We start from the raw sequence: 11,279 nt of genomic DNA, 5'->3' as shown, positions 1-11,279 counted from the left end.
ATCGACCCAGCTAGCAACTGGTGCAGGCTGATATATTAATTAATCACGACTGCTAAAATTAAGTAATATAATTTGGATTGCTTTTTTAGTTTTAATTAATTTCCCTATTGATATGTTTAATCAGACTGACTGTACGTTAAAAGCATCAGATTCATGATATATAGATCTCAAACATTCATTAACGATTCATGTCCGGATTTATTTTTCTAACGAGTCGACACCGATATGAAACTAAACAACCATAATCCAATTAAAATAGGCAATTAAAACTGATGAAAACTCTGCTATATGATCGATGTATGTAAATGACCATAATGCAGATATAGCCATGAAGCTACCGTTCGTTGTCTTCCAATCGGTCACGATCGAGAAGATTGGCACAAGTAGGATCGATGGATATTGCAAGACGCAGCCAGCAACAAACAAAGATTAACTTAAGATCCATCAACTCATCAAGTGCACAATTCAAGCAGAATAATAATACAGTTCATGCGGTAAAATTAATTTGATCAATTACAAAACTCAACTCAACTATTAATTAATATATACAAGGACTTCACTATGACCGGTTACAGGAATTTCTCACTACAAGGAAAACATACTAAGCAAAAAAGCCTTGAGGTTTATAGTACGCCATGAATCAATTGATGCTTCCATCGTTGGCAGAGCATAAGGTACTCTATGTGTGAGCGATTGTCATGTTGGAACTGACGAAATCTGTCAGTTTAGCATTTCAGAAACAATTAATTGGTTTGAACATACTGTTCAATTGGAGAAAACACAACTTACATTGCTGAGTTTGTTGTGAAAAAGTACGAGCACTTCTTTACGAAGGCTTTCAATTTCGTCAGAATAATCTTTCAGATCCTCTTCTACATTTGCCTTATCAAGACCTTCCCTCATACTTTCCAGTACCTGATCCAAACTGCAGTAATCTCTGAGGTCTGAAGCATCTGTAGAGGTAAGCTGCAGCAGACTTCTAACTGCCAATAACGCCTGCATGATTGATAAACATTATAGACTGGTGAAAAGAAAACAAATTAGGAGAGAAGCTGAAGGGGTACTAATGAAGACATATATTAACAATAACAAGCCCTAACAAGAAAGACAAAAAAGAGAGCATAGTCATTCGCCAAAGTCAATTCAATTCTAGACCATCACTGGGAATATGATGGAATAAGCATTAGGCATGAGAGATTTACCACTAGGGGAGGAAAGGAAATGAAGATTCACACAAACTCTGACTACCAATTTTTGGTGAGGCAAGTAAGAAATCTTGCGGTTCACTCATAAGGTTATATATATGCTTAACATAAAAAAATTGGAAAATAAACTTAAAAACTGATTTTAAACTTACCTTTAAGCCTAAGAAAAAAGTTAATATTTTGAATTCCATAAAATTCTGCATAATATACTATTAAACTTTCTTTTAGTAATGTAGAGAGAATAAATCTATCTTCAAAAAACTTCAAAAAGAGTTCAACGTTCATTAAAATACCTTCTCCTGAAGATCAAGGTCTGGGGTTAATAATAGATCCACTACAGCCTTCAAAAAGAAGCGGTCACCTAGGAAATGCAGCTTTGAATTATCTGCATAATGTTGTTGATTGTCGGCTAAATCTGCAACCAGAATAGCTGCCTTTTTGAGAAGTCGGATGTCAGTGCTAGAGTTACTCATTATGTCCTAGAAACACATAGGATAGAGCTTTAGTGTGAATAGAGGAAGATTGCAGATCTTGCACATTATTATCTACCTGCAGCATTATGTTGCCTTCCTCTGCATAGAACATCTTCTGACCAATCTCATTGTTATGGATCAAAGCAGAAACAGCATACAATGCTTTTACAGCTTCTTCTTTAGAACTGGAGCCAACCATCTTGATTAATTTTTCTAGTCCTCCATATGTAAGGATCTAGACATTGAAAATAAGCATAATTCTTAACTTAACATTCAAAACAGAGAAAAAACTGACAAACATATAAATCTGTCAGGCCTCAGATAATGGTGATAAAAATAGTTGATTAAACCAGTTGAAATTTTTTATATTCAATAATTGCATGCGTGCAATTAATTAATAAATTAATTATATATATATATATCAAATTTTGGTGAAGACAGCCTACATATGAGACAAGTTCCTTCTTGATATGTTTAGACCACACAAGTGTACCGTTTTATTGGCTCAATCAATTGATAATGAATCTACAGAAAAGAAAAAAAATGAGAGAGAAAGATGATGCATCCCTTTGGAGATGGATTTTCTATCAAATGATTTAGAAGACTAGGTATGATAATAGCAGACTCCCTCAATTTGGAGTTAAAACATAAAACATACACAGCTCAATTTCAGTACGAAAAGGGTTCTCTGGTTGGAGCTATTTCAAAGAAACAAAACTATATATAATCAAATGATAATTTATTATTTAATTGAAAGTTAGAGTAATTCGATAATTGCCTGATTTTGAACAAGTGCATTATTTTGACAGGCTTTCCCGAGAATCCATGCGGAGGTGGTTCGGATGTCTGCCTCAGAATTATCAAGTTCTCGTATCACCACCACAAGTCCACCCAGTTTGTCAAGGTCTGAAAAATGCAACAGAATATCAGCTACCTATAAACCACATGCACAGTTGTTTTGCAGAGGTGTATTTTTATATACCATTTCTGTAAAATTCCCAATTATACAAAATTAGCTCTCTTCGATCTCAATTGTTCAGCTATAGAGAGAGGGAGATTTGGCACGGTTTTTGCTGGAATCCAGGGCCTTCAAGATTATAGGCCTAGTTGATGTGTTAAAAATAGTCAAACCTTATTGGGTGCTGCTACCTTCTCTAGGACTGATCCTACTTGTATAATTTGCATCGAACCAGACTAATTTATGACATTTTCATATTTTCTCCACTTATAATTGGTTAATGCAATGGATTCTAATTAGAACAATATGACCATCTACAAAGCAGATCATCTATTTCCCACTAATGCCTCTCTCTATCTCTTGTTCGTGACCATGTATTTCCATCAAAGCAAATGCTTCTTAATACGAATAGTCTCTGTTTCAAGCAGCATTAAATGATCTTGCATTAGGCAAGACGATATATCAAGAATCATATAATTAAACCTCCATCTCATGTTATTCAAGGCACTAAAAATGCTTACTTCATTTACAAACTCACATTATTCAGAGTAACAAACAGAAACACTTGAATATCCTTGGTTCTGCACAAATATATAGGGAAAGAAATATGAATCATCATGTTCGAATATATGTGCAATCAGATTCTGTTTTTTTGAACTTGGATTGAAATCAAGTCAAACTTTATCATACAACAATGCAAGCAGCATAATAAAATCAATTAAGAAACGAAATTATAAGCTCAAGTGAAGCCTAGTAGGGCACATTCATCTTTAAATTAATATCAAAACAGAAAAAACTTCTGGATGTTAAAGTTACCATTTGCATTATCAATTGGTTCAACAAGAAAAAGGAGCTCGTTCAGGGCACGCTGTCGGCCTTCCAATGTGATAGAAAAATTATTCAAGTCAGCAATTGCTATTTTCATCAATTCTGCATCTGACGACACTTTTAATTTTTCCATCAGCTCCTATAACATCATAAGCTAATTAAGAAATTTACATGTAGCATGGTACAGGGCCAACTGCCAAAAGAAAATATGTAAACAAGATTCTACAGCATCCTACAAAATGAAGGATATTAAGAATAATGGGCAAACATATGTATACAGAGACATTAATTTTAATCAGAATGATTAACAAGATAGCAAATGTAAGAACAGTTGCTCAGGCCTCTGAGAAGCTTCAATTAGCGTATTCCTAAAGAAGCTTCAATTAGTGTAATTGTTTTGTCAACCAATAAAAATTTGAAATACTAGTGTTAATTATGCCAAGTAGTTATATAGCAAACATAGGCATTCAGTACCCGTCTGAATTTAAATATCCTACAAAAACATATTAATTCATTTAGAAAATTGAGTTTGGATTAAAAAAATAATTTGAATATATATATATGTATATATAATAATTGTGTTATGATGTTTTTATTTCTTTGATGTGCAATGCAGTTTCTGTTCTTAATAACCATAGTAGAATATATTTACTTAGTAACTTATTTTCTTTCCAATTAAATTAAGGTTTGTTTTTACAGATTCCTCCTCTTTGTAACTCAAACCTTCTTCCTTGTTCTCTGACCAGTTTAATTTGTTGGCCAATATGAATATAGCGGAGTTAGCCATATTTGTAGAAAAGACAACAAAAGACATTGAGACATGTGACCTTATTTAAGATTCGTATACTTGTATTTCCCTTGTAAACATTTGTTAAAACCAGCTGCTTCCAAGAAAAATTTAAGTCTAGCAACCTAAGGTCTTAAAACCACCTAAAAACTGGAACAATTGCTGTCTAAAAAAATGCCAATGACTCAACACCTAAGAACTTAAGCAGCCACAACACCAACTCATGATGACATTTAGCATGTCTACCAATTGTTACCAAGATTGAGTGCCAGCAAAACTACTTTATCTGATAAAACCATTCATTTCAAACATTAACAATTTCCACTATTTGACCTACTTCTATCTGCTCTTTTTATGCCTTTTGGTTAATCTTTCTTTTAGTGGCTATTCTGCAAATTATACACATTATACTTAAATATTGGACTGATTATTAGCTCAGTGCTCAATTTTGATGTCCCACTCTTACAAACTGAGGCTAATTTGCTGAAACAAATTGGCAGGCAATATTATTAATGTTGAAAGACTTCATTATCTTGGTTGGTAACCAAGTAGAAAAAGAGGCCAAGAAATAGCTATCCATTAGCCACCTCTATTTGGAAATAGGCTTGTGGACTTTCACAATGTTCGATATAACATAATTTATTTCAGATATTAGTGAGGCTAACTTGCATCACTGTGGTATTAGAGGTAACCACCTTGCTTGCTGTGGACCAGCTTATTAGAACCTAATATCAAATAATTTAAATTTGTAACTACTGCACTGAATATTAGGCTCCAAAGTGCCATCTTAGGTTGCATGGAAGTTAATCTATTTCCAAGTGCAGTATTTCCATATATGCACTTCTTCTCTGATCCAGAAGCAGTTTAGTTCAATTTTTAGATTTTTCTTCAAGCAAAAACAGTAACATAGTTCGGCATTTGTGCACAATTTCATCTTCAAGTCAGTTCATACATTAAAAAATCAAGAATCATGGATCAAGCAGTAAAACATGTGGCTTACAAAATAAATTATAAAAAACAATCCTTACCAGATCATTAGATGACCCCATGATGTAGAGTCAACATGAAAAGAAATTCTCAAGCAGAGGATGACATATAAATCAGATTCATAAACAAAAATTAAGGAAATAGTGGAGTGGTTGAAATAGCTCCTCTTTCTGGGATAATGAAAAATAGTATGTATAGAAGCTTATTCACACCTTTATTTCTAATTGCCTCTTTTTCAGTTCATCTCCAGATAGTCTTTGAACATCCTTGGCTTTTTCCTTCAATTTTTCAGGATCAGAATGACCTGTTCATTGAATTAGAGATGGATCAAAAAATGCATAATTCAAGTAAAGTACAGTAAATTCATCAGTATAACATGTAATGGTTTATATTCAATCACACTCATTAGTGAGGCCCTAGTTTCTAGCATTCTTATCTTATAGAGGATTTTTCATAATAGTTGAAAATCATGGAGCCTATTATTTAGAGAACATGCCTTTTACAGCTTCTGAGCACTATCTAGACCTATAAGTGTTATTCTTCTCAGTTCCACCAACAGCGATTCTCACCAAGTCAATTAACACTTCCCCAAATCAGAAGTTACTGTGTCAATTACAAATATCTTCAACCCTAGCAATCTTATAACCTCTTCCAATCCACTGTTTAGTCAATCAATTACTTATGATCACCCTTAGAAATCACACCAAGCGATCATGCACCATAAGTTTGTAACAAGGTGCAAATACAGTGAAACGCATCACCACTTTGAGCACGACATTTTTTCCCTATCCCTTGGAAAGCAAACCATCTAGGCGAGATGACTAACATATCTAACCATCCACAGGCAACAAAAACTTGTTGGTTCCACCTACTGATGTATTTTGAAAATACAAAATAAATGATACTCCAACTGAAGGCTAAACTATCATGAGTTCTAATTTCGTAATATAACATTTGGCTGCTCATTGTCTTGCCTTCTCATTCTCATTTTTGACTAATTTCAAAGCGCCATGCTTGATCACAGAAATCATCAATTTTTACTCATATTTTTCAACATTTTCATTTCATGTAGTTAACTAGTCATATTCATACACATGATAAACTGCTCAAATCTTGGAATATCTTTGCAAGTGAGAGCTCGTTGCCTCATTCAAACAAAAGTAATCCCGAAGATTATTTCCCGAGCAATAGTGACCGATTGAACAAGAAAGGAACATGAATTGAATAAGATAATTAAGTTTCAGATCACCAAAGAAACTACATCAATCAATATGGTCAAAGATTTACCTATCGCCCACTGCAACATGCCTTCCAAGGAGGAGAAACCTCCGGTAATATCGTCTTCCACCGGCAAGGATTCCTCCGGAGATTCTACCATGGCAACAAGGTCACCCTCGTCCTTTCCAGTAGCCCAGACGAATCCACCGAGCGACGAGGATTTGTTCGGCCGCGCCCCCTCAGCCGCCGCCGTCGCCAGAAGCAGCATCGATGGGAGTAGCACCCGAAGCAGGGAAGCGGCCTTCGCCATCGCGCGAGAGATCAGGATCTGCTGAGGAGGCCCGTCTAGAGAACCGAAAGAATGCGAGTTCGAGAACATTCCACCGCTGCTTTTAAAGCGTCGCGAGAAACCAGTGATATGCTGTTTCGGCACTTCCTATTGGTCACGACGCCGAATGCCACGTTATCGTGCTGCACCGTGTCTCGGCTTCTTTCAGACGTCATTGCAAATTGCAGTCGGTAACTCAACATGCTCCAACACTCATCAGTTTTTTCAAACAAAATGATAATCCCAGTAGTCACATGCATACGGTATGAAAACTTACAAAGAGTTACAACCTAGATGTCCTACTATTGTATCATTGCCCCGGAGACCTCATTAGTTTTTTCAAAACACTCTTTAGGGTGCACTTAGGTTATCATATATAATTTAAATTATATAATTATCAAATAATCAAATATAAAATATTATTTAATATTATTTAATTCAACTTATTTATTAAAAAAACAAAACATAATCAATTTAATATTTATTATATTATACTTATTCAAATAAATTAAATTAAATTAATAATATTAATATTAATAATCATAATAAATTGATAATATATCAAAAAATAATAATTATTTATTTATAATTTTTTAAAATTTAAAATAAATTTATATATTTTTAATAAAATAATCTATTAAATTAATAAATATAATTCATTAATTTTATTTTTTAAATTTAAAATAAATTTATATATATTTAAAAAAATAATTCATTAAAATAATTATTTTGATAAAATAATTTGTTAAATTAATAAATATAATTTATTAATTTTATTTAATTAAATAATTTATTAAAATAATTATTTTAACAAAAAATTCATTAAATTAATAAATAAATTCATTAATTTTATTTTTTAAAATTTAAAATAAATTATCTCTTTTAAATTTATAAATTTTTAAATTAAAATTATTAAATTAATTAACTCAATTTCAATTAGATTTTATAAATATTTCAATTAACTGAAGTTTAAAATCGAAGGATAATCATGGAAAAAAATTTCATTAACTTTTCGAAATTGTAAGAAATCTTAGGTTGCCAAGGTAATCATATTCTCGAGTTATAACCCATTTGCTGATGTGGCAATGATATCTTATTATTTGAGAATCAATCATAACCTAAACCTCATAACCTGAACCAAATAAAGTTATGATTGATAACTTTAGACAGATAATCAAGATTATCAATGATAACCCTCAATTAAACGTCTCCTTGAAAATTTTACTTCCTTAATCAATATAATTGTCGTCGAACTCACCCATTATTCTCGTGCAAGTCCAAGTCCAAGTCCGATACATCCAATGTCTTATTTGTCGAATGGTCGAGCACAAGTAAATAGAATCTAAGTTTAATTCGAAATATATATATATATATAAATAATATTTAAATTTAATTTAAAATTTAAACATATAAATATTTTTTATTCACGTTCCGTTCGAATTATTTAAATTTTAATTCAAGTAAAATTAAATTATATATAATTCAAAATGATTTAATTTTAAATTCAATTTATATTATTCGAATTTTAATTTAAATATATTTAAATTAAAATTATATAAAAATAAATAAAATTTATAATCGAATAAAAATATTATTTTATTCATGAGTACATACGTACGTACGTAGGCTACACAAATGATGATGACAATAAACAGAATTAGTCACGAACGAATACTCCGGGTTGGAAAGATTTTGCATGATCATTAGATTTTGTAGAGATTTGGTATGATTCCAATATATTTAATATTATTTAATTTTTAAAACTCTAATTTACTAGTTTCTTTATATTTCTCTCCTTCCTTCCTTATTAATCTAACAACCTATTTTGCTCAACTTCAAACATTTTACTTATTTGATAGCTTGTTTTCTCTCCTCAAAATATTTCCGAGATTATCATAGGTGATGCAAGGAGAGGAACGATCAGAATAAAAAGTTTTTATTACAGATTTTTTGATGATCTTAAGACCTAAAGGTATCGCCTTCTTCATTTCCCTGTTAGTGTAGCTTTAAGTGCTGTTTTTAAATTCAGAATTAAAAATAGCACTTGAAGTATTAAATTTTATAAAAAAATTAAATTCTTTTCATAATGCATGGATAGCTTATAGAATATTACTTACCATACAGCTTCAGTGGAAAGAAATTATTTAAAATTCAAATTAATAAAGTCTTATTTACGTTCAACTATGTCTCAAGAAAAGATTAAATAATTTAGCAATGTTATCAATTGAAAAAAAAATTATTATTAAAACTTAAATATGAAATTTTAATTAATAATTTTGCATCTCAAAAAGCTAGAAAATTTAATTTTATATAAAAAATTTATTTTTAAAATTAATATTTTAATTTATTTTAAACCCACCAATGTCGGTCTCAAGTCCGAATAAAAAAGGGTGAGAGAAAATTTTTTAAAATAATAACAATTATTAAAAAAATTCGCCTCGGGCCTCTAGGAGGCTTGAGCCGCCCCTGCTCGTAATGATTACCACCACTAATCTTTCTCCTTCTTGGATAGCTTCTGGAGATAGAGAAGTCTCTTACAAATCTATAGTTACAAAACAACACAATAAGAATACAAGATATAAAACAATATCTAATTCATAATATGACAAATGATTCTCCAAAAACACTGTATTGGTGTATAACCTCGACATTAATTAGATGTTACTTTGAAAAATACCTGGAGCAGAAGATGTCGATGAGTTCATCTTTTCATTTCTGTAAGAGAAACCTAAACAATAGAGAGAAAAGTAGAGAGGAACTGCTCCTATCACCCGCCGTAGACAAAAATTACGTGTATGTCTCAATGGGGCGACAATCCACATATATTAGGGTTAGGAGTAGGGGCCTCTACAGAAATATGAGGAAATAATGGGCCAAGCCTACCCATTATAGCTAAGCCCAATAGCATCCTATTAATTATGCTAGTCCACATAAATTATCCAACATTCTCCCACTTGGACAGCATAATACATCAGATTAATCAACAATATGTGACCATAATAAGATGCCAAAATAAGTCAACACATAACACGAAAAGGTCCAAAATGGAACTATAAGCATCTTAATAATACAGAAAATCACATTCGAAGGAATAATGATATCATGCATTGTAAGATACTTATATCCTGTGACCCAACAACAAAATGGAATATGGATAAATGGGAAAGCCCAACAAAATGACATGCCAAAATTTGAACAAAGTGTTATTTCCCAATAAAATGACCCAAACATCTGCCCAAGATGTCATATAATAACAACAAAATTGAGACTGGGTCCGAAATGTCTCCACAATATACAATATGCCATCATAATATATATACAACAGTAGTTATTATTTGAGCAATATCAACAGTAGTTGTTATTAGCAATATCAACTAGTAGTTATTATTTGAGCAATATCTCAATATTATTCAATGTCTCAAATATTATAAATATGAGGTCATAACAAAACATAAGCATAAACTCCCACTAACCCAAAATATCAAAAGGCCTTACTACACCCATACGGGTTACATGGTCAACAAAAGCTTTAACAGTTATGCCTTTGGTTAGGGGATCAGCAATATTAAGCTCTGTAGGGATATGCTCGACACGAGTTTTAAACTCTTGAACCTTCTCTCTCACAAACATGAATTTTGTGTCAAAGTGTTTGGTCCGCTTTGAGCTTTTATTTTTGAGAGAAAAACTCACCACAACAGAGTTATCACAATATATAGTGAGAGGCCTAGAGATACTCTCCACAAAATCAAATTCAGCAATAAAGTTTTTCAACCATATCGCTTGACATGTGGCCTCATAACAAGCTATGTACTCTGCTTCCATGGTTGATGTAGCTGTAAGAGTTTGTTTGACACTTTTCCAAGAGATAGCTCCTCCAGCTAACATGAATATATATCCTGATGTGGACTTATGATCATCTGGGCAACCTCCATAATCAGAATCAGAATAACCTGTTACCTCAAGATGATTTGATCTCCTATATGTGATCATATAATTTTTTGGTACCTTTCAGATACCTCAAAACACGTTTTACAGCCTGCCAATGTGCCACACCAGGTTTACTCAAGTATCTCCCAAGTACACCCACAACAAAAGCAATATCAGGACGTGTACAAACTTGAGCATACATAAGGTTGCCAACAGACTTTATTAGAATGAGTCCATTTTTCATGTTTTGTTATAACAGCAGCGGAAGATTCAGTTGTGGGAACATCAGACTCATTCTCAGTAAGGGCAGCATCAACATTAGAAATGGCAAGGAATAACTTAACAGAGTCAACCCAGTCCTCATAATTGGTTCCATTCAGCTTTGGTAAAGAGTTCATACTCATAGGCAAAGCTGGAATTTAAACATTAATGGGAGATTATTGTCGAGCATATCCAACAAAAGAAATAGAGCTTATGACCACAATAAAGTTATCTCATGCAAATGCAATCCCGCCGAAGGGTCCCGAATTACAATGCATAAATTAATTCTCACATCACATAAAATAAT

At 32.3% G+C, this 11,279-nt stretch overlaps 1 protein-coding gene across 2 annotated transcripts; it reads right to left on the bottom strand.

The window, feature by feature from the left end:
• Positions 1-464: 464 nt before the first annotated feature.
• Positions 465-6,812, bottom strand: LOC141815311 (hsp70 nucleotide exchange factor FES1). 2 transcript variants are annotated; one of them, XM_074703244.1, is made up of 8 exons: positions 6,526-6,812; positions 5,451-5,542; positions 3,453-3,603; positions 2,457-2,584; positions 1,755-1,913; positions 1,499-1,684; positions 790-996; positions 465-717 (listed from the first exon to the last, which is right to left on the bottom strand). In XM_074703244.1, exons 1-8 carry the CDS (start codon positions 6,764-6,766, stop codon positions 697-699), a joined length of 1,185 nt encoding a protein of 394 aa, XP_074559345.1. In that variant the 5' UTR covers positions 6,767-6,812; the 3' UTR covers positions 465-696. The 2 variants fall into 2 exon arrangements, with proteins under 2 accessions (XP_074559345.1, XP_074559346.1); XM_074703245.1 differs by having other exon boundaries at positions 916-996.
• Positions 6,813-11,279: the final 4,467 nt, after the last annotated feature.

This window comes from Curcuma longa, chromosome 21 (genome assembly GCF_044706935.1).
Source record: "Curcuma longa cultivar G26 ecotype Majalengka, Jawa Barat chromosome 21, ITB_CL_G26_1.1, whole genome shotgun sequence".
NCBI lineage: Eukaryota > Viridiplantae > Streptophyta > Magnoliopsida > Zingiberales > Zingiberaceae > Curcuma > Curcuma longa.
Note: the sequence above shows the minus strand (reverse complement) of the source record. Positions and strands in the feature narration are given on the sequence as shown.

Coding starts and splice junctions, on each gene's coding strand:
- LOC141815311 (XM_074703244.1), bottom strand. CDS start 6,766: ATGGCGAAGGCCGCTTCCCTGCTTCGGGTGCTACTCCCATCGATGCTG. Junction 1,914..2,456: donor ATGCACTTGTTCAAAATCAG/GCAATTATCGAA, acceptor TTCAATGTCTAG/ATCCTTACATATGGAGGACT. Junction 1,685..1,754: donor AAGGCAACATAATGCTGCAG/GTAGATAATAAT, acceptor ATGTGTTTCTAG/GACATAATGAGTAACTCTAG.